The 27,779-nt window shown below is 39.5% G+C and overlaps 2 protein-coding genes across 23 annotated transcripts in view; one reads left to right on the top strand and one right to left on the bottom strand.

The window, feature by feature from the left end:
• Nucleotides 1-4,669, top strand: part of SLC19A3 (solute carrier family 19 member 3) — a 43,440-nt gene extending 38,771 nt beyond the window's left edge. For all 3 annotated transcript variants that reach the window (XM_081861588.1, XM_081861586.1, XM_081861587.1), the window contains exon 8: nt 4,012-4,669. The gene's annotated coding sequence lies outside the window, so the exon portion shown is untranslated. The remainder of the gene's footprint in view (nt 1-4,011) is intronic.
• Nucleotides 260-27,621, bottom strand: AGFG1 (ArfGAP with FG repeats 1). Of its 20 annotated transcripts, none has more exons than XM_081861572.1 (15): nt 27,054-27,621; nt 24,252-24,345; nt 17,769-17,884; nt 15,668-15,830; nt 14,868-15,021; nt 12,123-12,242; nt 11,460-11,549; nt 10,185-10,388; nt 6,971-7,067; nt 6,019-6,098; nt 5,674-5,766; nt 4,676-4,723; nt 3,050-3,202; nt 1,927-2,018; nt 260-1,550 (listed from the first exon to the last, which is right to left on the bottom strand). In XM_081861572.1, the coding sequence occupies exons 1-15, from the start codon at nt 27,218-27,220 to the stop codon at nt 1,491-1,493; spliced, it is 1,731 nt and encodes a 576-aa protein (XP_081717698.1). In that variant the 5' UTR covers nt 27,221-27,621; the 3' UTR covers nt 260-1,490. The 20 variants fall into 20 exon arrangements, with proteins under 20 accessions (XP_081717698.1, XP_081717682.1, XP_081717693.1 ...); XM_081861556.1 differs by having other exon boundaries at nt 6,884-7,067; nt 27,054-27,617; XM_081861567.1 differs by having other exon boundaries at nt 6,884-7,067; nt 11,475-11,549; nt 27,054-27,617.
• Between the last annotated feature and the right edge of the window lie 158 nt (nt 27,622-27,779).

Raw genomic sequence — 27,779 nt, 5'->3', positions numbered from 1 at the left:
AGGGAAGGGAAGGGAAGGGAAGGGAAGGGAAGGGAAGGGAAGGGAAGGCCTATTGCACAGAGTTCTGCTTGCAGTGCATGGGATACAAGCCTAGATCAATAAATCAAACAATGTGTGTCCCACCAGAGTGGGATTCTTCATGAACAAAACTGAGCAAGAAGTTAAGTAGGTTCTGTACTGCCCATCTAAAATCAGATTAGCTATAGTGTTCAAAATAATGACAGTTTGATATTTTATTTGATATTTTCCATGAGCCACAGAAATGTCTCATGAGCTCCAGAGTAAAGAAGTGGGCAGCTCACTGAAGGCAATGAGTATCTTAAGTGAGATACTTCAAGACAACAGGGCTCATTCCTTTCCCCGCTAATCTCTTCCCCATTCCTCGACATATGTAGTTATTACAGAGCTTTCCTTCCTCACTCCAACAGTCTCCGCCCTACTCCTGCGGCTCATTGCAATGAAGTGGGACTCAGTTTTCCCCTCATGCAACCTGATTTGTAGATGGCTTCTCCACTCTACTGTTCACTGAAAGGTGGCAGTCTCTTTATAAACACACACACACCTTTTGGATTCCCGCCCCCCCCCAATCTGTTTTCCTCTCAGGGCTCACTGTGTCATCTTCTCTTCCCCCTCTTTCACACAAACTATCAAAGAGGAAATGACACGCGCGGCTGACTGGTCTTGTGACATCTGTAAACCTATATAATGTTGTGCACAGGCTTTATTGGCTGATCACAGGAGATTTTTCAACATTACCAAAAGCAGCTGTGGAAACGCATCCTGGAAGGATTCCTAAAGATTTAACAAAATTGGTTAGTGCAAATGCCGACAAAGACAAACACTTTTTTTTCTAATATTTATTTTTTTTCCACCTGCAAACTGTAGCAAAACATGATCAGCTTTATTATGCAGACAGGTATCCCTCTACATTATAGAGAATTTAGGCATGTATAAATAGAAGAGCTCTTTAGGAAAGGAAAAACACTTCAAGAAATGAATAAAACCTTCAATTTTGAACTCATAACTCCAAACAGCAATGGTTAAAATGATGTTGGCCATTCATTCCAAGAGATACGACAGCACCTTAAAGTGACTGATCTATTTCCCCCAGTAACGTTTTTCACATAACAATGTGTTAAAAGTTACAAATACTGATATGCACAAATAACTAATTCCTAAGGAAAAAATATGTACAGTACTGCAGCATAATGAATGTGGTATCTGCAATAACTTATTAGCCAATTTTAAAATACATGATACCATTAACATTCTCCTGCCAACGCACAGATAAAAAGATGTTTCCATGGCCCCTGTTTTGCACATTACCTGGTGTTTCTTGGTTTTAATACACAATGCAGGCTTTTTTATTTTTTTTTGAAAGAGTTCTCTTGTGTTTAAAGCTAAGATCAGTGAAACAAGACAACAGTGCAAGAGGCGCAGAGATGTTGTGTGATCACATAAGAGTTCTTTTAGGTAAAGTGTCTATAAGGCTATAAGAAAGGATTGGTTGATGAGCTTCCTGTTGGAAATTGCCCTGCTGGTCCACCTGCCTAAAGAAAACAAAAGAGAAGTCTCACACAAAAAGCCATATGCCAAGCATACCATCTGGACAAAACTTAATTTTTCCATTTCCTCTAGATGGGCCAACTGCCTATAATACATTTTTAGCAAAGGCACAAGAGGAAAAGAGCTAACAGCATAGAGCAAATGTACACAGATGACTGTATAAAACAGGATGGGGAGGTGAAAGTTTTACTTTTTTGTATCCCTTTGGAATCAGCTATGACTCCAAATATATAAAATTACAAGCATCAAGAGCATGGCCCCCTGCTCCATCCCAACTGAACTGTCTCATGAATCCAAGTCAATAATGACAGAAAAAGTTACCCCCTGATCTAGACTACCATATCACCAGAGCTCACTTACCATAAAAGGATTACTAGATACTCCAACAGCTGTAACTTGCCCAAATGGGGTTACTACTGGTTTTGCCTGTCCAAATGCAGCAAAGCCGGCTCCTTTGTAATAAAATATCAGAAGTTAACTTTAGACTGGTAACCAAGTATCACACTATGCATATACTCTGCTCTCAGCAATTAAACTCAATAAAATATCTGATCCCAATCTAAACAATGGGACTTAATCACTTAGTTGATTTGCTTCCTACTGTAGGTTTCTTCAACAAAATCATGTCAATTAAAAATACAACTTGAACTGCTCTCTGTGCGCTCAGAAGGGTTTACTACAGGCTTCCCTCAACCTCGGCCCTCCAGATGTTTTGAGACTACAATTCCTAGCAGCCCTGACCACTGGTCCTGCTAGCTAGGGATCATGGGAGTTGTAGGCCAAAAAAACATCTGGAGGGCCAAGGTTGAGGAAGTCTGGCTTACTACAACCATCTTAGTATCTCTTGTGCCCAGTTCTTTAACGCTGGGATCCTAGGTGTGTCTGAAATATAAAAATACTAGCTAGCAAAGCCTATGAAACATGCATCTTTTTCTGACATAAAGGCACATTCAAACTTCATGGTATAAAATTATACATAAACTAAGTTTCTACTTAATCATACAGTAGTATATTTGCCAGATTCTTTAAGTGAAAAGATTCAGAATATCATCTTGAATACATTCCCTGTGTTTGTTAAGTAGCAACTTAGGTGTAACCTGGTTTTGCTAGGGCCAAACACAACTTATTTAGAAATTATAACACTCTTTTCCTTATAAAAGGAAAGGAAGGCTGACAAAAATTCTTTGCACAATAAAAACAGCTCATGCTAGTAGAATAAATTTCACAACAATTTTTTCTGTGCCTAAGGACAAAGAACATGAGAATATAAAATACGCTGCTCAGGTGACTCTCCCCCACCCTCCTCCCTGCACAAATGTTTATACCACCAGTGTTATTCTGAAGCAGCAATGTAACATTCAATTGATGTTACACAGGATAGGCAAATTCTCTTGAAATAAACAGTCTCAACTTCCAAGACATTCTTAAGCTACTATTGTATACTCCCATCAGCTAAAACAAAATGTAACATGCAAGCATTTACCATTTGGTTGCTGAGTGAAAGCAGCCTGAGGAAAGGCTGCCTGGGCTGGGAATGCAGGCTGCTGGAAGTTACCACTAAAGCTAGTAGGAAGACTGTATGAGGCAGTTGTTCCAAATCCTGCAGGCATGCTCATGGATGCTGTGCCAAATGTTGCTGCTGGTAAGGGAAATGTAAGTATTCAATTATTTTTGAGCTATGATTTTTCTGTGAAGTCACGCATATCCTCAGAATCCCTTATGAAGCAGCCAGTCACATGGCTAGCCTTAAAACTATTAAGCTTCTGGATTTTCTAAGAACACGGCCAACAATTTGTTGGGCCTGTTCTTTTTGACAACATAACATTTGCCAGTATCTCTGCCTAGATATTTCCAAATGTTTTTTAAAAAAATAGAACATGGAAACTAGATATAACAGGCAATCGGGATGTGATTTCCAGTGAATACAAGATAGACAGAAATTATTTAGAGGGGACAAAAATACAAAACAGGCAGCTAATTTCAAGATAAAAGGGCAGGAAAAAGCACCTAATTTCAAAAGTGCAATGGAGCCATTTAGCTCAGTAATTCAAGAGCATGTTCAGAAATAATTTAACAAGGAAAGAATGAGCAGAAAGCATTAGAACACTGTTGCTGTTCACTGAGATGCAAACCACTATTAAATTCTGTTCAATACACAGCAGTTGTCAAGATTCAAGAGCAGCTTCATTGGCTACCTTAGTGAAATTTGTACTCTGACAACTGATCTATCTGCCCTTTCAAACTGATTTTTGAGGGAGGTGCTACTCAAGGAAACTCTTAACCCGGGTCACAGTAAAGAAAAGAAAAATATTTTTCAGTGGCAGCACTGCATGTGAAACAGTCTAGTAATTAATTTATACCTAATATTACTAGACATAAAAGTCTCACAAGAATTTCTAGAACATTATTTTACCGAACCAGGAACTATTTTTGCTTTATTTACAGATTTAGAATGACGCTTCCAAGGAATTTGTTGTTGAGATCTGGCACAGATTTATGTCATCACATCCATCAATAGTTATGGCTAGCCAGGAAATACATGGCATAAGAGTTAACGGAAGGGAATTGTGGAATAAGGAGGCCACACATGACTAGAAAAATAGACAAGATACAAATAGTGCACTGACAGAACTTACACAAGCTACTATTAGCAGAGAGGATACTTAATAGTGAAGCTTGCTAAAACAGCAAAGCCAAACACATTGTGGCAAAATGGTTTGGCGCTATGACTCATTTCACTTGAGCTACTATGAACACAAGCTTCAAAACTCCACATTTTAAGCACCTACTAATGTGACCATGGACGTAAGATAACAATTTCTGCTTACAATCCTAAACGCACTTACTTGACAGCAAGTCCCAATGAAATAAATGGCATGTACTTTTCAGTATGTGTGTTTAGGAGCGAGGTGTAAAATGTATTAACATTTACACCGAGTAATGTCATCATGTATTTCAGGTGCATCACCATCCATGCCCACTCCATTTCAGAATATGGAAGGAGGGTTGAAAAAGTCGTACATGCAGAGAAACCAGTAACTGGCAATAAGCTATCACAAGCAAATGGACAGTTAGCCACATGAAGCTCATATAAAATGTGGCCACCTACCAAAGTGAGCCTGAGGAAATATATGAGAGTGCATTGCTCCTGAGAGGCCTTATGGGAAGTCACAAAGAGACCAGACAGTGTCAAATGATTTATAAACAACTTCTCGCAGAAATATTTTTGCATGATAAAATAGCCAGTATTAAAACACCATTTAAAAATTAAGAATACTTCATAGATAGAACTATGCGCAAGTCACTTGTCAAATTCCTTCCTCTAATACAGAAGCTATACAAGTTTTAATGTGCACAAGGGCTCAAAAGCTGCAAGGATAAATGTGTAAATTTTCTTGCATACATTATATATGTTAAATGAACTACAAAGATTAAGTGTTCTAAAAGTAGCAACACAATGCAAATGTCTGAAACACAAATATATAAACAATTCCATTTATACTTTAAAAAGCAGGAAGTGGAAGTTTTTTATCTAGACTTATCTATGTTCCCTGCTCCTAGTTGTCTGTCCCAGATTGATAAAGCTACAACAAAAGCACAGACGTCTCCCCATTTACACAAATTTGACTTACATGTGACTGTGTATATACATTACACTGTGAAATAATTAAATAAATTGATTTCAACCACAAAAAGGTGTAAAAAGAGCAAAAACAGTCTGGAAAAGAGCAGGAAAACTGCAAAAATGGTGCAAAAATAACAGGAAAATGGCTAGCAATCCCATGAGCCTTTGCACCAACCTATGAGGCCTGTGGAAAGTTGAGTTTGGGAAAGGAAGTTTGTAGGGAGGTTTTTCAAGGGTTTCCAGAGGTTTAGACAGTGTTTACAGGCTTCTTAGATGCTGCTCCCCACTCTATGCAATTTCACGTATATGTGTGTCCCCGGAAACATAACCCCCGCATAAGTGGGGAGACGCCTGCATTTGATTTCATAAGAGCTTAACTATATTTAGCATGTTAGTCTGCCTCAAAGTTAAAATTCTATAGTACCAGAAGGTAAACATTAATTGCTATCAAACAAATGCATAGCATGTTTTCTTTTTCTAACCTGTTGCTGCTCTGCTATTGGTTTGGAATGGGTTCGTTGAAGGTGCTACTGCGGCTACAGGGGCAGCCACAAATGGATTTGTGGATGGTGTTGCTGAAAAATTAAGAATGGACATTTTTAACACACTATACAGCCCTCAAATTGCCTATCAAAAGAAAACAGTATGATAACTCTTATGTTTAAGACATATTTTTATCATTTCCTGGTTAAAGATGAGCCTGGCACAGCTAGGCACATTTGCCTTCAAGATGTAGAGCATAGCTACTGGAACAGAAAATATGGGGTCATGCAGCTGAATCTCTCAAACACAGGTTAGCAATATGGCTTAGTAATGTTTTACAATACCTCCAAATTGAGCAGGAACGTTTGATGACGCAGGCTGTGTCTGTGTATTAGCACCCACTGGTACTGTTCCAAAAGCATTACTGGAAATAATTCACATTCATCAATATCAGAGTCAGTTACTTAACAATTAAGACACCTACAGCTAATTACTGCATGTGAAAACATAGGAGGCTGTTAAATCACAGGGGGGGGGGGGTTGGTTCCATTTCGTTCAACTTAAACCACAAGTCAAAAGCTAACTGGTGATAGATCAGAATTTGTTTTCCCAGTTAGCCAAAAGTAGTCACAGCTGTATAACAAAATAAACTTAGATACGGTTCAAGCAGAAACTTGCACTTCTAGACAGTTACAATAACAATATATCTAATTTCTTTTGACATGGCTAGTACCAAGTTTTGCAAACCTCTCTTTATGAAAAGATTTGAACCAATTATGCCATTATAACCAATAAAAATATTCATACAAATGGCTTATCCCTGAAAACAATTTAAAGCAATCCTAATTTTATCTTGGAAGTAAGCCTCACTGAACTCAACAAGACATAATTCCAAGTAAGTGTCTATAGGAATGCAGCCCTAAAGCACTGAGAATACTGAAAGTGTTTTCCCCTTTTGCCAGAATATTTGTTACATTTTTATTCTTTCTACTTTGAGTTGGCGATACTTATAAGCTTGTTTAAAACCTTTCACCTGAGTAAACCAATCAACCTCTTCATCCTCCCACTGAAGCAGAAACTCCCAATGTAACTGCAATTTTTAAACTATGGGTTTTCACAAAATGTCTGCACTTCAAAATTTTACCATTTCATTTTTTTGCCATTTGTAAACATGACTGGTTTACAACAACTTCTATCAAGAAAGAGTACCTGCTAACATTACTGGTGGAAGTATATGCATTACTAGAGGTTGCTGTGGAGCTGAACACACTGTCTAATTCTGCTAGAGCTGCATACTTGTCTGAAGATGCACTTGGCTGGCTTGGGGCTGACACAGTGGGACCTGCTGGTACTGTATGGGCAGCACCAAAGCCACTTCCTGGCTCACTACCACCTAGGAAGAAAGAGACCAGATTAAAAATTCACAGAGTAGATTTCTTTAGAGTTTAAGTTAGCAATAACTGATATGACATTTTTTTGTTGAGCAACCTACTATTAGAGAGTTGCAACCATGCTTTTCCATTTTCTTTAAAATCAGAGAAAGTCATGCTCCCAGCAAATGCAAACCTTCTCCATGGCAGCATTAAACTTTATTCAACATATTGTATCAAACCAAACCTTGTATTCACCTCATTTTCAGAAATATGAACATTAAAAGAGAGTCCCAAGTCAGGAGCACTTTCTGAAAGTCACACATGGACATAGGCTGACCTGTTCAATGTAATACAATCAGCTCATATAAGACCAGCATACATGTTAGGAATGCCATGTGGATGCTTGCTTTAACTGCTATTCATATGTAGAACCTAAGTAAGCAGATCAAACACTACCTCCAAAAGCTCTGTGGTAGTGTGAGACAAGTGAAGAGTCACTGCATGTGAATGGCTTTTCATGTAAGAGCCACTCAAAGTGAACCCTTTTATATTTAATATCTAGAAAACAAAAAGATGATCGACTAAGATATGAAAAGAAATTGTGGCACACTCCAGCATTACACAAGCAGGCTTCTGATTATGTAACAGGCCTTCCTTTCTTTCCGCCCTGCTCCCTTGGTCTGCTCCAGAGCGTCCTCAAACCCTCCAGAGCAAATTTGGGAGGCTCGCAGGGAAATCTCATTGCATAGTGGTGTTTCTCCTGCTGACACACAAACACCACTGGATTTTGCCCTAATAAATGTGCATCCTTTTTTGTATCCGTGTCTAGCGTATTGCAACTTTAATATGATACTGAACAAACAAAATGAAACCTACATACCCAATAATCAATTACATTGCTTCCATCCCAAACAGTTCAACACAAGTTATTCTCTGTAGTGTTAAACTTCTAACACCATGAAAATCTTAAAAATTAGAGTACAGTTAAAGGCTGTAATTTTTTGCTTAGGATACGCACATTCACAAGCCTTTGAGTCCTTAACCTCAATTGGAGGGTAGATTCCTGAAATTACTAAGCTTTATTTTATAAGTTTATATCCTGCACATTCCTTCAAAGGACCCCAGGGCAAGTATATCCAATGCTGGTCCTACTGAAAGTAGAGCTGTTGAATTAGTGAATATGCCCAACATGGGTCCATTATTTTCCATAGGTCTACTCTGAGGAAAAACTTAGTTGGACACAATCCACTGTTTGAGAGCCCAATGAGATCAGGATGAGGCTTCTGATGGTTTCCTCATTGTTAAGAGGCTTTTTCCTAGCTTAGCTGCAGGAAATAAAGAAACCAAATGGTTGCAGAGCTGGCCAGGGAAAAGCTGATATTAAATACTAACAGTTAACTTGTACTATTATCCTTTATTTATTTATTTATTTATTTATACACCACACCCCTCATACAAAATATCAGGGCAGTGTACAACAAGGTCCACAAACACAAAAAACAGAAGGCATTATAAAAGGAATACAGCAATTTTATATTTTTAAGATATATTTATAACCCTAAGCCTTTTTTTTTTTTTTTTTTTTTTTTTTTTTTTTTTTTTGCTTATATATCATATTGGGCTAATAGAGTATTTCTGATTCTTAGTGGACCCATAGCTCTAGGTTAATGAGAAATGTATCCCACAGAGGACTTTGAACTTATTTTGAAATACTGTACTGCATTCCAAACACCTCCTTTATTATAGATGTTCAGCTTTAGGCATATTTCTACTTTATTTGAAACTCGATATAATTTATAAGGGTATGAGAGACCCAAGAGCCAGTGTGGTGCAGTAGTTGTAGTGTCAGATTAGAACCAGGAAGACCTATTCTGCGATATCCCCATTCAGCCATCAAGTTCTCTATCTGATTTCACAACCATCTTTCTTTGATTAATTGATTGATTGATTGATTGATTGATTGATTGATTGACTGACTGACTGACTGACTGATACCTGGGTGTCTTACAAAGTTAAAATTACAATAAAACAATTTAAACAACCCAGCTCACAAGGTTGCAATGAGAGGCAAGGGAGCAGGGGGAAGAGATCCATCTATGCTACCCTGACCTGCTTGGAAGAAAAGATGGACAGAAACTCTGGAACATTGTACCACATGAAGTCAGCTAGTCATCTATTTCTGGAAATTGCAGTTTTGGTGCACAAATTTCCGAATGATGGGTGACCATTCAGCAGCTGTGTGAATGGACATTTCTACTCTGCTTTTTTAAGCTTGAAGGGAACCTGGCTAGATGGCCCCTTGTGAACTTTAAGGTTACCTTTGCCTTTCTAAAGGATGAGATATAATAACTGAAACACATAAATCTCCACAAGTTCATTTTTATAACTGCATCAGAGGGTTTTTTATGCATTGTGTATCAAAAATACATTGTGACATTGATACAGAAATAAGCAGGGAAAGTAGAAGAAAAGTCAAAAAAATATTCAGGTTCTAAGATCGCTATTTCTAGCATCACCAACTTGACCACATTTTGAGTTCTCTGATGGTATTAACTACACTGAAAGAGATGTATTTCCTTGGAAGCTTTGTCCTCAGTCAAATCAACTGAGTCATCACCTATATACACAGTGACATAATACCACCAGATAACTGACAGAATGTAAATGGTGCTCTGGATCCTGGTGTGGATGGAGGAAACAACTGAATAGAGCAGGGACCACTACTGCTGCACTAATTTTCCTTTTCCAGATCCACAATGCTTGCACGACTGCCAGTGTATCACATTTTCAAGCAATAGGCTATCAGTTTATATGGTGTATAGCATTCAGAAACATTTTAAGTAAACAATCAAAACATTTTAATTTCATCAGACTATTTATTTTTAGTTTTTATTTTGCTGTCTATTGTTTTTTCATTTGTTTTAATAATGGGTTTACTGTTCTCATTTTTTATTTGTATCAAGATTTTAGGGGGTTTGGGGTTGTTTTTTAATGCAAACTGCCTTGGGAGCCCTTAAGGGGGCCAAAAGGTAGTCTATAAACGTTTCATAAATAAATGTCTACTAGAACATAACAGAACACCACTACTGCCAAGATAAATAGTGTAAGAGAACAGGTCAAAGAATAAGAATTAGTACCTTGCCCTGTGCTGAAGATATTATCTAAATTAGCAAGAGCTGCATATTTATCTGCTGACTGGAGGTTCGGTTTATTCACTGCAGCTTTACTGGCTGCAGTTGTGTTGCTCTGAGAAGCACTGAAGGCTCCAAAATCAGCACTGGAGGATTTGGGGAAGTTATCAAAGTGTGCAAAGTTAGCATTCACTGATCCAGCGCTCCCACCTGTAACAAAATAAGTTAAACATGATGGATACTTTCAAGCTCAATGAATGTCTCTTCAAATACTATTGGTGGCCATGTGCGGATATGTTTAAAGGGTCACAAATTTCAAGAAGCCTCTCCTATGGCCAGGTCTTCACTTGGTTAAAATAGCCGGTTTTTATTCCCAAAATCTAAAAGCCCTAGCTTACCAGTGCTATAGCAGAGTGCTGCAAGAGTAGGTGTCGCAACAAGGCTAACCTCAACGATTCACATAAGCAGCAAGTATTTTAGTATTGTATCTCCTGCTGCAAATTTAGTTAAATAAGAATTCCTTTGATTAATCATACTTTGATTATTTCTGACAGAGAAGCAGAAATATCAAGTTAAGAAGTAAACACAAAGGATCCTGAGGCCTTACTATGACCTTAATTTCTTTCTTCCCAGGGACTATTGTTGTGGGCACCCCACATCCTATTGCTATCTTTGACGAACAAAGATAGCTAAAGAGCGTAGAAGAAGTGTGCACCACATTTTAAAAATAAAATAAAATCCACATCAGTACCTGTGACAACCATGCATTTAATGTTTTCAAATTTAAACTGGAAGAGATTCCACTCAAAGGCTGCCACCAAGTGGTCCTTAACTACTGACGAATATCTGTTTCCACTGGTGAAGGTAACAGGATATAAAGCCTCCTTCCTCACAAGAAACTGCCATACATCTTGGGTGACCTGACTCATGACAACATTTGAGAGATCAGTTTGTGTGGGTTCTACAAAATTTGTCATTAAAATTTCCATCCTTAATACCTCAAAACTCCAATTATGAGATACTGACCAGGTTTTATATAGCTATCCTTAAGTTATTAGATTCTCTTAAATGCTGATAATTCAGTGACATTTTTAATTTGCAGGAAAAAGAAAACCATTTTAACTTTGACTCTAAACGTTTATATTAGGAGGTCTCAATCAAGTGCTGCTCTAGTAAACTACAAGCTAACATCTTTTAATTCAGTGGCTAATGAAAAGCTTGACATGAAAATGAAAAGGAAAAAAAAAAGGAATTGTAAATGAAGTGAGCTGAGTTTCCCACCTTGGTGGAACTTACTGCGCACAGCCTGGAGAGGGAAAGCGGAAGTAGTAAATTCACCAAAACTGCAGCTAGATGAAAGCGTTCTGAACGCTGGACAGCCAGAAATTGTGTGAGGGGTTAAAGTTAACAAAAGGGAAAAACAAAATTTTAAAAGAAAATCTTAAGACAACACACTTAAAAAAGGAAAAGGAAAAAAGAAAATAAGTCAGCCATAGATCAAGACAAGCAAACATTATACAACATGACCGAAATTAAAGAAAAAGCAAAGCAGTAGCCCTTACACATGAGATTTTCTTTTCTTTTCGTGATCGAGTAATGTACTTGTGTTACATTAAATTGGTTTCTTCTCTAGTTGCAGTGTATTTATCAACAACTTGGAATATGGAAAGCAGTATTTTTTAATTTAGCCAATATTGTACAGTGCCCACAAACACGACACAAATATTTCATGTGTAGGGATAATCAAGAAGCTACAGGGCAAAAACTTCATGCGAGAAAAAAGCACAATCCACACCAAACAAAAGGCAGCATTCATTACAGGTTTCCCCAGAGCTTCAAAGTGTGTGTGTTAAGACAACTAGATGAAGAAAAGAGTTAAGATATTCTAAATTGTGTCCAGATTAGTTTACATTAAGAAAGCTAACAATGTTAGAGCATTTCTACCTGTATTTTGGTGCTGAAAAGCAGACTGACTTGCTGTGGGGAAACCACCAAAATTACTCGAACCACTAGACTGTCCAAATGCATCAAAGTTTGCAAAACCTGCATTTGCAGAGTTCTGCGCTGTAAATTGCAAATGAACAAAACATGTTAATGGTATGAAAACAAAAAATAGGTCATAAACTGAATCAGATTATGGCAGGCTTTGAGGGTAGCAAAGCTGCACCTCAAACATGCCACTGACATAAATTGTCACTTATGAAGTATGGGACAAATAATTTTGAAAACATAACCTCCAAATGGGAATATAGTTATTTACATGGGATCTGTGCAAGATACAGAGAACTGATGTTTGTCTCTCATGCTGGTCCGCAACACAGAAAAGATCACTTCTGCTGATCACAATACCTCCAAACACACATTTTTGGTATTGATAATAAATAAGTTGCACTTTTTTAAAAATACAAAAACAGCTATCAAATTCCAGCTCACACAATTTGGAGTTCTTTTAGGATGTCATCATATTGCAATACTATACTCCTGGTCTCTGTTGGATAGAGCGATGGGCCAGTTGGATCTTTGTTCACTGCTACTATGGCATCCATTTAAGACAGCTTCATCTTGTATCATGGTGATCTTACAACATTTTGGCTGATGTACAAAGCAGGCTGCAAGTTCTGTGCACCCAAGGCTTTTGGTGTTTCTTGAACAGAAAATATCCATGCCACAAAAAAATAGCTCTTGAAACTGTGAAGGAGTTTCATAAGCATTGTGCAATATGCCATGGAAAGTCAGTAACCCCACTGGGTATACACAAGCCCCTTGAGCTCACCTAAGGTAGCTCTCTGGGTCCTGGCCTTTGAGAAGTTACTGAGCCGTAAAAGAAGACAAGACAGCCAATATAAATTTTAAGAGAAAAATCCAAAAGGAAGGGCAAACAACGCTGTCAAATATTGGGCCAAAAGAAATTAGGATTTTTAGTATTTCCATCACTTTACAATATTGAGAATGTAAGGCAAGTAACAAAGTGCACACATTACAAAGTCGTCCATAGACGCAACAAGGTTAATCAAAGTTTTAATATATTGTTCCTATAATCACTTCCAGAAGCATGCAATCAAAGAGTTAACTAGTGAGTTGAAACCACTCTGAAATTCAGCACCTCTTTCTGTTGTTCCTTTAGACTGCCAGATCACAGAGGTTCAGTAACAGTTGAAAACAGAGTTCATTGAATTCCCATCAGGGCCTGGACTTGGAAAACTTTTATCACCCTTGGCACTCTCAATTCTAGTTTTCAGCCCTCAAAGCTTTTCTTGCCTCTTCCCTTCCATCAATCATGCACCATTGCTTCTTTCTTCAGCAGAAAGTATCCAACTTTATTTTCCTTTGGTCCCTGCATTATTTGTTACTCCTTTTAACTGCCCTGACTTTTCATAAGTCTGATATGCACTCCTCTCTCCTTCTGCCACAAAGCGCATTGTTTTCTCCTCATGCATAATTTCCACCTATCCTTCCCTCCTGGTTCTTCTCTCAGTTCATTGCTTACTCTGTTCCTTTTATCCAACCTCCTTGCTTCTGAGTCAAAATCCCTCAGGGGTGTTGGGAAATACATGCAAGCAGTGGCCAGACCAAAATGCAGGCAGTCAGACAAGCATTCATTTATAAAATTGTACCCAATTCACCTACGATCCATATATTTAATTTCTCACACATACACACAGAGAGAATGGAAGAGGAAGAGGGAAGTCCTGAGAGGAAATTCCCAATAATCAGCATGGGATTAGAAATCCCAAGCAGTTACTATGCATTCTGTGCTTACTGCTCACTTTCCTTGATGACCAGTGATGAAGAAGCTTCTCTTCCTCTACTGACAGCACAGAAGCAGAGCAAGCTGCTGGAAGAGGGACGGAGCAATTCTCCAGGTCACCTGTCTCCCTCTGCAATCAGGACATATGAATTAAACAAGCATGGGGTTGGGCCATGCAGAAAGGATCCAGATATGATATAGGCCCGATCTGGCTCAAGGTCTGGCAGCTCTCCACCCATTCTGTAAAGGCCACTCACCACAGAATGCCACACTAATACATTTGCTTAAAACACAACCAACAGTACTCATTTCCCATACATAACTATTTGCATAAACAGAAGTGAACGAATAAATTGAGAGCTGGTATAATATATTCAATTATACAAACTGTCAAGTGCTTGATTATCAGGCTACTCAGTATGTTATCCTTTCAACCTTCCCTTTGCAGTGCAAAAATAATGACCTACCTTACAAGGCTGTGGTAAGGATTATTGAGAGAATGTATGCAAAACACTATGAACAATTTAATTCTAGATTTGGTATTCCATATAAGCTATACTACCAGTACTAAATTATCAATTTATGATCCTAAGATAATAGACTGGAAGGGCCAGATGTTTAAAACAATAAATAGTGCACAATTTCAATAAATAAGGTTTTCATAATGGTGAGGGACTGCCATTTTGCCAGTTATTTCAGAATTAAGACAGGCCAATCAGTCCACTTTTTCAGACTAAGTTTCCTGCTTACATTTAACAGTAAAGGGAAAGTGGCAATTTCAGTGTAACAGCTAAGTGGAAAATTTAACCATTCTTATTGAAGCAAATTGGGCAAATAGTTTTTTTTAAAAAAACAAACAAAACTATTCTATGTACATTTGTAGGGACTGTATTTCAATATCAGTTATCAGTAACAAATCCAGGAATGGAAAAGACTATTACCTGTATGACTGTTGAAATGTGCAAAATTAGCAAAATTCGCTGTGGCTGTGGAATGAGGAGCAGGAGCAGCAAATATGTCTGAACCAAGGTCAGAGAGAAGATCAAACTGTTTCTTTTCTTGTGACTGTCCTTGAGATCGATTTACAACAGGAGACTGTAAACAACAAGTTAAAGTTGGCTAAACAAACATGAAGAGAGATTAATCCAAGGTTCTATTACTGATGTAGAAGGACACACCATTTTACTTTTCACCCAGATCAAGTTATTCTATCTGATAATGCGCTAAGGGATCTGTGCAATCATTCCATCCCTCCAACTCTCTGCGAGTAGAGGAAGGTTTTGACCTGGCACAGAAAGAATAACAAAGTTGGTGCCAGGAATGCCTAGCTGGAGAGAGCATTCCACAGACAAAGGTCCACTGCTATAAAGGCCCTTTGTCATCATGCTCTGAACCTCTCTCAGAGGGGGTAACTGTAGGGCCTCAAATATTGACTTAAGAGTATGGTTGGGTTCATAGCAGGAGAGGCATTCTGTTAAATATTGGAGTCCTGAGCTATGTAAGGCTTTGCAAGTTTAAATGAGCATATTCAATTAGGCCTGGGAATATACAGGCAGCTAATGCAGCCAGCCAAAATAGCAGTTATATGATCGAAATATCTGAGAGAAGAGATACGAGTGCTGAGCAAGCAATAAGGCTGGCTGAGATTCAGCATGGCTAAAAGAAATGAGAGTAGGAGGAAAAATCAGAAATTCAGGAGAACTGTAGGGTGTGAAAGAACAGTTTTTGCTCCTCTACTCACTTGTGTAGGTGTGCTCTTATTTAAGTGCAGTGCCGGTGCAGACTCTCCCAGAAGAGATTTAAGTGGCTTGACTTCTGGAGTACTACTTGTACTACTAGCAGAGGAGCCAGATATAGATGCATGGACAGATGCCACAACTTTTGCTTGTTCTGGTGGAACATACCTAAGACAAATATATATCACAAATTTAATAGACACGGTCCCAATATATCTTGTTAGCAGAAAGAGAACCCAAAGTTACTTTTTCAAGCACTATAGCAGGGGTTCCCAAAGTGTGGTCCACAGGCCACTGAATGAGCTTCATTCAGGTGGTCTTGGTGTGTCTGTGGATTTGTGGCTGAAGATGGGAGGTGGCAAAGTCATTCCTTTAAATACGTATATTGATTTCTAATTATATATTATGGCTTTTATGTCTTACATGGTATTAAAATTGGAATTCTATGGAATTCAAACTGTAATAAAATACTGTAAGAAACAAAAGCAGCAATAAAAATAAAATAAAATATCATATAGCATCTAACACAGTACATTACAACTGCTAAATTGGGCAGAAAAATCATTAAGTGGTCTGTCAAGAACAACAATTTTCAAGTGCCCAAGGGGGTGGTGAGGTTGGGAACCACTGCACTATAGCAGCTTAAAATACAGAACAGCCGCCATGCAAAAACAGTTTCAACAAATCTCCCCATAGCAGTCATGACAAGAGACCCCAGAGTAGAACAGTTATTTTGCAAAACTATTTCAATTCAATTCCAGTTAAGCTACTACCAGCAGTTGTCTGCCCTAGAATCCATCTCAAATACTCTGATAACCTGCCATTCCTGGTCTTAAGAGTATAAGGTAATTAATGAATAGAGGCAGTGGGCAATATCATCTAACAGTTTCAAGTACAATTTCTGTAACTGTACAGCTCTTAATGTTTATGTCAACTGCTACTAAGGTGCACTAACCTCAAGAAGAGCAAATCAAACATGCCGCACATTTGGGAATGTGTTATAAAATTTACAATATTTTGGCAGCATACTAAACTTTAAGGAATTCATTGAATGGTCCACTAAACAAACTAAATTCTCAATTAATGCTACTGATATTTTTAATCCCAAACTGAAGTATCCCCAAGGTCTGCTGATACAAGACTGTTTCCCACATCAGTGTCTATTTCATCGAGGAAAATCCAGTGTTCGTTGAATATACAGTAAACCTGTACATCTCTTTAACTTCACGTACACCTACCAAAGAGTATGCTTTTGTCATGTTTTCCACCTTTGTGGAAGCAATATGTATGTAATAAATTATTTTGCCACATAAGTAGTGGGGAAAGGAAGCTGTCTCATGCTACAGAAGACCACTGGTTCAGCTAGCTAGGTTTATCCTGGCTGGGAGAGGCTCTCCACTGTTTCGCCTCTCCTCCAAAAAGTCCCATCACTGGGATTTGAATTTGCAGTCTTAACCTTCCTCCTGCTTCTGTCCAGTACCTACAGACTGGCTTAGTCAATCATAGGCACTGTCAACAAGCCTGCCTGAAAGTTATTACAAAAAGAGAACGCATGCCCCTATGCCACAAGAATTGCTTCCTGGCAAATTTTCCATTGTCCGGTCTTACCCTCAATATTGCTCCTTGTGGTCAGGAACAATTGTTTTGCATTCTTTCGGAGAAGTGCCAACCCTCATGCTAGCCCAAGCCCAATGAAACATCATAATAATAATGGAGAAGAGGAAGTAGTTTCAGGGGCCCCAAGAGGAATAATTTCTAAGATAGTGATCAAGATTTGGCAATTACAAATGAATCGTGGGAACCTATCTTCCTGCAAAGCATCCAGACAAAGTAAATAACAATACAGTGGTACCTCGGGTTAAGTACTTAATTCGTTCCGGAGGTCCGTTCTTAACCTGAAATTGTTCTTAACCTGAAACACCACTTTAGCTAATGGGGCCTCCTGCTGCTGCTGCTGCACCTGAAGCGTATGTAACCTGAGGTACCAATGTACAGATAAAGCATGTATATACTTAAATGATAGTTATACTAACAAAATTAAGAAACACCAATTTTAGCAACAAAAAATGTGTTTTAAAATACTAGCAAAATAAGGTGTGCACTGACCATCTTTTCTTTTCATATTTTTCTTGTAAGAATTCCTTGACCTTTTGAGGATCCCTGAAGTCTGGAATTGCTGATGATCTATCATCAAATAATCCTAGCCAAATCTGTTTACACACCTTGTGAAGGAAACACAATACAGTATTAGGTTAAATCAATTTCAACGTGATCATTTAATTCATACAAACAGTGCATACATACACTTACCAAGGAGTTAAGTCCCACTGGGTTCAACCAGGTTACTTTCGGAGTAAACATTTATAGGTGTGCATTGAGACACAGTAATCTGATCCTGCTATGCATACCTGCAAGGCCATTTAGCTCCTCTACAATAGCAACTATTTATATCAAGAAGCAGAATAAGCATTGTGCTTAAGAATTTAGTGGTGTGCATATCAGTGCTTTTCATAAATCTTAATCCGTTTCTTGACAGTGTAATTGTGTAAGATAGTATCACCAAAACATATCACAGAAGTTCAGTTATTTATCCTGCATTTCAACCTAAACAAAGGCCCCTAAAACAGTTTACAACAGATGTTTCCCCAAATAAAAATCTGCACTTTACAAATTACATCTTTAATTGAGGGGTTTTGTTTCAAACTTTACATACATTTCTGTAAAAATGCATCCAAAATTTTATTTGTATTTCAAGACCTTGAATGCCTAAATTAATACAACTGATTAATTGAAAGATGCAATTTAGTCCAATATATATAATTTGGTACAAAAAGGTTCCCGAAACAAACCATACAGTTTTCAAACTGGTTATGGCTTTCTAGAAGAGGATGCTAATGGCCATTTTTTAAAAAGGACACAGATTTGGTGTTGAGGGGAGCACACAAAAGCCTTTTGACATCACAGAATCACATCATGGGAGTGGTCTGTAAGAAAAAATGTTGTTGTTTTTAAAAAAACCTAAAACTTTTTTTAATGGATAAATTTAAAATTGGGGACACAAAAGGCCTTTTGGCATAATGGCAACACATAAGGAGATCCACAGGACTTTAAAATGTGTTTTTTTAGAATGTATATATTACAGCATGAGGCCAAGTGGTTGCTCAGTTCATTGCGATAAAGGTAAAGGTACCCGACCGTTAGGTCCAGTAGCAGATGACTTTGGGGTTGCGCGCTCATCTCGCTCTATAGGCTGAGGAAGCTGGCGTTTGTCCACAGACAGCTTCCAGGTCATGTGGCCAGCATGACTAAGCCACTTCTGGCGAACCAGAGCAGCACACAGAAATGCCATTTACCTCCCCGCCGGAGCAGTACCTATTTATCTACTTGCACTTTGACGTGCTTTTGAACTGCTAGGTGGGCAGGAGCTGGGACCAAACAATGGGAGCTCACCCTGCTGCTGTGATTCAAACTGCCAACCTTCTGATTGGCAAGCCCCGGGCTCTGTGGTTTAGACCACAGCGCCACCCGCGTCCCATATATTACAGCAGGAGGCCAAGTGGTTGCTCAGTTCATTGCGATAGGATAGGACAATTGTTGCATAAAGCTGAATTAATGTATTCGGGGATAAAGGCATCTATTTCTTATCTGTTACATTACTTCCCTCCTAGCAAATGCAAAGAAACTGGGATTTTGCATGCAGACTGTTGTTGCCAGTCTGCATTTAACAGCAATGACGAAAATGAGGATTCCCATGGGTCACCCTGACTAATATAAACCAGGAAGTTGGCCAGGAACAGCTAGCTGCCTAAGTGCAGGCAGGCAGGCAGGCACAATAATTTAATTTTCTTTCCAGAAACCAAATATTAACACTAAGCTTAAGAAAATTCTCAATAGGTTTTTGCAAGTGAATTGATAATACAGGTAGAGAGCTATAAGCTGTATATATCTCAAATCCTAGCAAAAAGTGAACCAATTTAAATTAAAGCAACTAAGTTGTTAATGTACTGAAAAGCATGCTTTGATTTATGAAAGCTTCCTCAGTTATGAAAGACACTTTCCACAGTTGATGCAAGTATGGAATGACTGGAGTGCCAGTTTATCTTTCATTCAAGATGCAACTGCACACTGTTGCTTATGCAGACTGGTCAAAACCCTGTATCTCAGTATTTTCCACCTTATGGCACAGAGATCATTTGGATAACTTCTAGTTAAAAATAGGTGGTCTGATACAAATAAGTCACATTTCATTCATCTGCAGACTACTCTGTATAAAAACAGTTTGGTAATAAAGATAATGAACATTTCAGAATATGCCATACAATGAATGAATAACGTATATTTTGCAGCAGTCAATTACTAAATTTACAATTTGACATAGCAACAAAGCAGAACTATAGTACAAGTGAAACTTGCCACAGGAAGGATTTTGAAACGGTGTTCCTGAGTAAGCAAGCAGTAACTTGTATTCAGTAAATACCCTAATTCCTTTGTCTTAGTCACTGATCTATTGGCTAATATATGCTTCCTAGAAATGCAAGAGCTGAAAGCCTTAGTCCAACACAATTTTAGATACTCCATAAATAATAATTGCACTTCAGTCAAGAATTACTTGCTTGGCTGCCTTTATAAGACATTTAAATATTCCCTCTATATCACTTTCATTTTACTTGATTACATTCTACAGTGGTGCCCCGCAAGACGAATGCCTCGCAAGACGGAAAACCCGCTAGACGAAAGGGTTTTCCGTTTTGGAGGCGCTCCGCAAAACAAATTTCCCCATGGGCTTGCTTCGCAAGATGAAATGTCTTGCGAGTTCCTGCGGGTTTTTTCCCCTCCCCCCCTTTTCCTAAGCCAAGCCGCTTATCAGCTGATCCACTGATAAGCCGCTTATCAGCTGATTCGCTAAAAGCCGCTAAACCGCTAATAGCGCTAATCTGCTAAGCTGTCAATGGGCTTGCTTCGCAAGACGAAAAAACCGCTATACGAAGAGCCTCACAGAACGGATTAATTTCGTCTTGCGAGGTACCACTGTATTCTATTTCTACAGGAACTGCCTCACTCCTGTTTTGTGAGCATAGTAATTCATTATGGCACAGTATTTCTTCATCTGCAGCAGTTTATTCCTTTGCAAATACTGTAATGGGAACAACTTTTGTGTATCACACAATAAAAAATATTAAGTAGACAAAAATAAATTTATGAAAATGTAAGAAGGTTGTACTTGTCAATTATTTGTGTAAGGAATTGCTCTAAATACCACAACTGCTTACAGAGACCCGTTTAATAGTTTCTGCATCTTTCAACGGTAACTTATGACCACAACTGCTCATATTACATTTCCGATAAACAAGAAAAATATACTGATTAGCCTGGTCCCAAGAGGATATAAATGCCCACTTATTTCTCACCACTTTATTATGGGTTTAAAGAACTGATCTCCCACCCCTACTTTTTTCCTCCACCTTCTTTTTGTGGCTTAATAAGTGCCCTTCTCTCTTTTTAACTGATGTGAGCTGCTCTGGGAGACAATAACTAATAGAAAAAGGACACCTATGATAAATTTGTATAGCGTCACAACTAGCTTACACATGCATCATAGGGGCATCAATATTTGTAAGAATTTGTATTGCAGAAAAGGTTGGCACACATAGTCCCGGTCATCCTAGATATAACTTAAGTTTGAGGGAGATTACTACACCAAAGGGTCAAAGCCTTGAAACATTAAGTTTAGTGCACTGCAGAGGGCAACACTCCCAATGAAGACCATGCCACCTTACACATGGGATAGACTGTCAGACTATGAAAATTCTATTGCCCTAATGCTGCAAAAGGTTTAGCGTTAAAAGAACAAGGCCTAGGGAGCTTTGGTTTTATGTGCTTCGTCCTATTGCATGAGGAAATTAATAACTCCAATCCTGTTATGTAGCAAAACAAAATCAAAACCAGGTTCTTGATCCCATTTTGCAGGTTAAGCACCAACTATGTTTGCCTGTTTAGACAAGAAAAGTATGGATTGGCACAAGTGATATTCTTTTAACTTATAATCAAGCATAATTATGTTTCACTATGCTCTATCAGAAAAACTAAGTGCTATAAACCCCTTTCTAAAAATAACTTTTAACTGATTGCTGAAGAATGGAAAAGTTTATTGCCGATGTAAGTTAACTATATTCCTCAGCAAGCAGATGACCTGGCTGAATAATGTAAGACAGAGTCATGGGCCAGGCTCCACCCATGTTTATTAGCTATCACCTACTATTATTTTAACTATAAAGACCTACAATTTTATTATTTATGGTGTCTTTATGGCATTCATAAAGTAGTTGGGATACCCTGCTAATGCCTAAATGAAGTACTCATTTCATGAGATGTCATATGTTCAGTGTCAAGTCTCAAAACATAGTATTCTCCAAATTTATGCCAAATTTACTTAGATCTTTTACAATGCTGTTAAGAAATTATTTTTAGAAGATTCCAGAACCAATGCCTGTAATCTGATAACTATCTGCCTTCACAACAGAAGACATGGGGCAGATCCCAGTGCCTGAACTAACTTTTGCAGGGAGGGAGTCTGAGGAACTGAGGCAGATAGTGGCTGATAAAAGAAGACCTAGGCCTAAAAGACAAAATAAAAGCTGACAAACTGCTGGGTCCAGATGGCATCCGCCCAAAGAACTCAGATGTGAAATTGCTGAATCTTTAACAAAAATATGTAACTTGTCCCTCGTAATCAGCCTCCATACCAGAGGACTGGAAAGTAGCCAACGTAACACCAATTTTTAAAATGGGATTTAGAGGAGATCCTGGAAATTACAGACTGGTTAGCTATGTGTGCCCTAGGAAAACTGGTGGAAAGTATTGTTAAAGATAAAATAGCCGAACATACAGAAGAACAAGGCTTGCTGAAGCAGCTTTAGCATGGATAGAGAAGAGTTTTTCTCCTTCTCTCATAACCAGTGTTAGAAACTGGAATAGAAAAACTAGGAGCCAAATGGCTCCTGGGACCTGGGTTGTGGAAGCAACACTTTTTATTTATTATTTTGATAAGCATGAATTAATACACAATTCACACAAGGGACACATTGTTAATATCACATTTTTAGCAGAAATTGTTACTACCTGTTTATTTTTGTGTTTACAATAAAAATATTGGTACCATACTTCCGTTTTCAAAACACTCTACTCTTTTTTGTTAAACTCCTTAACATACTGTCTGTCCTTAACATAGACTTCAAAGCTTCAAATCACATACATTTCACTAATCCTTGAATGTCAGCCAGGCACAAAAAAAAGGCACCCAGACTTTTGGAGGAGCTCGCAAATGGAGACTCTTTAGGTGCAAAATGTGCCTGGCACCCTGCTAATTTCAAACTCTGTTCATAACACCACTACTCATGGACATCCACTGAAGCTGAACCTTGGATGATTCAGGACAGATAAACGAAAGTATTTCTTCATACTTAAAACAATGGAGCTGGTTCCAACAGAAAGCAGTGATGGCCACCAACTTGGATGGCTTTAACAGACTATTAAGATAAGTTCATGGAGGACAAGGCTATCAACAGCTGCTTGTTCTACAAGTTGTTGGGAATTGCAGGTGGGCAGGTGTTTCCAGGCTTCCTAAAAGGCACCTGCTTGGCCAGTGTGAACAGGATGCTGGACTAGACAGGCTGCTGGCCTGATTCAGCAGGCTCTACTTAGGTTCTTCTTTCTTCCAGGAATTTCCATTTTTATATTACAAAACCATTATATTTTCTGGTAATTTCAAAGATCCCACATGCAGCAACTTCTTCCTTTCTCCCTATAATTAACATATGGCAAGTTACTGCTGCACTGTGTAAAATGGATGGGAATTAAGTGGTTTGAGGAAAGACCACTCATCTTTAACAGGCAGCTCTACCCACACTGAAAAATGTACCACTGCAGTATTTTGAACAATAAACAGTTTTGTAGAAGAAAAAGGAAAAAAAAGTAACAAATACAATTGGCACAAGGCTATGAGACATCATTCCTGCTGCCGAAACCAATTTGGAGGGGTCTGAAGTTTCATAGTTCTCAAATGCTTTTTTTTTTTTTTTTTTTTGCTACATACAGCAAAGAAAATGTCCATTCTCATTTTCAGCATGGGAGTGACTAACCTTTTCTGCCTCGGGGGCTGTATTCATCCTTGGCCATCTCTCTAGGGTGTACATGCTAGTGGGTGGGTTTGGCCACTCTCCCTCACACACAAGATACACCCTCACACACAGCCCCCAGTTGGTCCACCATCAGCTCAGGATGACGGTCACTGCATCCTCCCCACTCATCAAGTGATCAATCTGATGATAATTTGCCATTTCTAATACCCATCAGGGTGCTGGGCAGGGGGGTTATAAATCTATGACCATCCTGCACCATGTCTACTTAACACTCCATTTTTACCAACACCAAAATCAGTGTGGTTTATAGGGCAGAAAAACTTGCTTGGGGACTTCATTAGTCCAAGAGTTAACCATCCCTGAATTAAAGGCTTCTATCTTCTTGTACAATGATAAATCACATTCATTTGAGGATTATTTAGTCCCTTAAAAACAAGTCTGTAATACTTACTTCATTCCCATGTTTCTGCAGAAATTCTATTTCTTGCTGTGTGAATGTGGTCATGGAAATGGACTTCACTCTGTGAGGTGGATTTAAACCTCGTCTATAAAACAAGAAAATTGAAGGAAGTCATTCTAGAAACTTTTCAAGAAGAAAATAAAGTTCTACTATACCTTGAAGCTACAATTGGTCAAAGAAACCATCCTAGCTCTGAAGAATCTTAGGCATGAAAGAAAATTGCCTTTTTCTAAGTGTTAGTACTTGTTTTGGAGTACTTATCCAAGAGCAGTGAAAAACTTAGGCCTAATAATTTTAGTTTAATGTATTTAAAATTTTACAGGAATCAATTAAGAATATCAGATCTCAATTCCATAGCCCTTTCTCTTAAGGACATAAATCTTTTGAAGGGACTAAGGAACTGGATGGTTTAAAGTACTTTGTAAAGATACAGATTCACCTCGTTGCCTTGAATCTGTGACATTTTTTCCCTATTTACCTGCTTAAGATCTGGAAAGCTAAAAGTGTTAGATAACCTGAGGTTTTATATATTCTTTTGATTTTTTAGCGTTTGATGTCTTACTGTGTTCTAATTTGTTGGAAGTCACCCAGAGTGGCTGGGGTAACCCAGTCAGATGGGTGGCACATAAATAATAATAATAATAACATCATTGAAGGATTTGAAATTTATTTAAGTATCACATTGCTACCATTGAAGTTTTATTGATTTAACAGATTTTTCTACTCTAAAAATGCACATATGTCCAAGAAATTGATTTATTTAAACTGCTTAATATTTCAAAAATCTCTAAGCAATATAGTCTAATAAACAAGCAAACAGGAAGAAGTTTACTTGTTCCACCTCCCTCCATATTTGTCTCTTCAGACTTCTTAAAATCAAACCTGTTCCTTAAAATGGGTGTGACAAATTTACGGTCCAGACACTGTTGAACTCCCCTCATCCCTTGTCATATCGCATATGGTCCTGTCTCAGTTTGAGAATGGTTATGCTAATTTCAACTGCAAAAGTTCAGCAGCAACCTTGCCACTGCTATAATGTATGAAATAGAACCCAAAGGTCTGAAAGTGAGAGAACCAATGATTCCTGCAAGTACTAAATAGGAAACTTCAGCAATACATCTAAGCTACACCTCTGTATAAGGATTACTGCAGAAAGGATTAGTGACTCAATGGAAATAGTGATATGGCTAAAGTTACTTTCATGTGTACTTGTAATAGTAAGCTAGTAAAAATCAATTAAGAGTAAACTTGTGAGTATATAATATAAGTACATGGTGTTGACAGCAAGTCTTTTTACATATAATTTTTATGGAGAACTTTTTACATGCACATGTGTCTAATTATGGATGGCAAGTGATGGATTCCTTAAACATGGTCACACAGGGAGCACTATAACTTTGGTTCTACAAGTTATTTAGCATAAGACCTTCCAGTGACTTTCTTTACTATACGCTTTAAATTGGATATCCAATTGTCGGTTTGGAACCTTCCATACAAAGCACATATTCAACCTATGAGCTCCAATCTAGAAGCAGGAGTCAACAGTTCTGATCCATTTGACAAGTGCCGTACCTTCATTTTAGTAACTGTCACAGCAAATCAAGCTCCATGTGCAACACCATGTGGTTGAACAAAACAAATCTTGCAAGGTAAAAAGGATAACATGCTGGAGAAAACTGCAACTGCTTCAAAATGATGAGGGGCAATTTGCAGAGTTTGCAAACCATTTGTACAGCAAGTTTGATATTAATTGGGTTACGAAAAAAGACCAAATTATTCTAACCAAACAACTGGCATGGTGAACTCAAATCCAGAGGTTAACCAGTAACCATTAATCTGTTTCCTGTTGTAAACCCTCAAGGCAAACTTTTAATGTGCTCAATAAACTCAAACCCATGAAGGGAACACTCAGGCAAAAGTGTATCAAAAAATAAAAATGCATCTGCAGAGTATTTGTCAAGCTTTCCCCACCCTTTTTACATACTTCCTGGATTAATATCACAATTGGCACCTGTCCACCTCTAGCCTTTCATATGCTCTAAGGGAACTTGATCAAACTAACCAAGTTTGCATCCCTCCTCCTAAAGACATAGCCCACTTTATATACAGAGAGAATGTGCTCGTTAAGACCCTCAATTTTTCATTACCGATATTCCTCCCACTTTGAGGAAATAAAACCCACCCCTTCTACACTTAAGGGACGCTGGAAGATTCAGCAAGCCCCACACCATCTATCCTCCACCACATCAGCTTCCTTCTTTTCTTTCCGGGGATCTCTTCAGCCTGGTCTCCCAATTCTCATCCATACCCAGGCGCAGCCTTCTTGCACACCGTGTGCCCCTGTCACTCGCCTGAAAGGCACACGAGCAACCCCCACCCCACCCCCGCTCTCTGCCCTACACCACGCGCCCCATTCCTCTCAAAGGGTCTGGCCCAGCAATTATGGGGGAAATGAGAGGAGGAAAGAAAAAAGGAATCCCCCCCCACACACCGCAAACTGCCCGCAGTCTCGTTCACGCTTCAGCCTCTCCCCACCCACCCCACCCCCCTCCCCGAGACCGCTGCCAATTCCCATATGGGATCAGGAGCGGGGCGGGGGGGGGAGTCTTCACCACCCCCCCTCCCAGCCCCCGCATTTCTCCTCAGCTCCACCACCCCCCTCCCTCCCTCTCGATTGTTTCCTCCCGCCTGGGAGGAGGTCAACCCTTCCTCCTCCTCCTCCTCCTTCCTTTCTTTTTCTCTCAGTGTCTCTTTTTTTCCTAGGTCTCCTCAACTCTCCTCTCCTCAACTCACAGGATGCCGGAGCAGGAGGTACACACGAAGCTGCCCACCGTCATGTCGGTGTAGGTGGGGCCGCGCTGGTCGCAGTCGAAGCACTTGCGGTTGGGCGGGAGGCTGCTCATCTCCCTCAGCAGCTTCAGGTGCTTCTCCTCCTGCTTCCGCTTGGCGCTCGCCGCCATGGCTTCGGAGGAGGAGGAGGCGGCCGGGTAATGTGTGTGTGTCCGTGAGCGCGCGCGCGCGGAGGTATAGAGGCCGCTCCCCGGGCTCGCTCACGCCGGCCGGGGAATGAGGAGGGAGGCCGGGACCCGTGCGGCTCCGAGACGCCCGTGAGGGGAGCGCGAGGGGGACGAGGCTTGGGCCCGCGCCCCTGGCGCGCGCGCCCAACCCCAACTGACGGACCGACGGAAGGAAGGGAAGAAGGGCGGGGGGAAAGGGAAGGAGGGGGAGGGGAGCGGCGTCGGCCCTCGGCGAGGAGGACGGGGCGGCTGAATGACGAGCCGAAGCGGAACCTGCGCGGCACCTTTTCTCTGTAGAGACAAGGAGAGGAGGAGGAGGAGGAGGAGGGGGGAGCGAGGAGGAGGAGGAGGAGGAGGTGGAGAGCAGCTCGGCGATAAGCCGCCGCCTGCGCCCTGAAGGCGCCTGACGACGAGCGCCCCCTCCCGCATGGGAGGATTCTTTCCACGAGCGGCTCCTGTCTCATTCTCTTCCCCCCACCTCGCCCTGTGGGAGATGCTTACC

Source organism: Podarcis erhardii (assembly GCF_964252035.2).
Source record: "Podarcis erhardii genome assembly, chromosome: 5".
In the NCBI taxonomy this organism is placed as follows: domain Eukaryota; kingdom Metazoa; phylum Chordata; class Lepidosauria; order Squamata; family Lacertidae; genus Podarcis; species Podarcis erhardii.
The sequence above is the reverse complement of the archived record's forward strand: the minus strand, read 5'-3'. Positions and strand labels throughout refer to the sequence as shown.

Excerpts from the sequence above, each read along its gene's own strand:
- AGFG1 (XM_081861556.1), bottom strand. The coding sequence starts at position 27,220 with ATGGCGGCGAGCGCCAAGCGGAAGCAGGAGGAGAAGCACCTGAAGCTG. Across the intron at positions 12,243-14,867 it reads ACATTTCAACAGTCATACAG|CGCAGAACTCTGCAAATGCA; the intron begins GTAATAGTCTTT and ends TGCAATTTACAG. Across the intron at positions 1,551-1,926 it reads TATCTAGTAATCCTTTTATG|GCAGGTGGACCAGCAGGGCA; the intron begins GTAAGTGAGCTC and ends TGTTTTCTTTAG.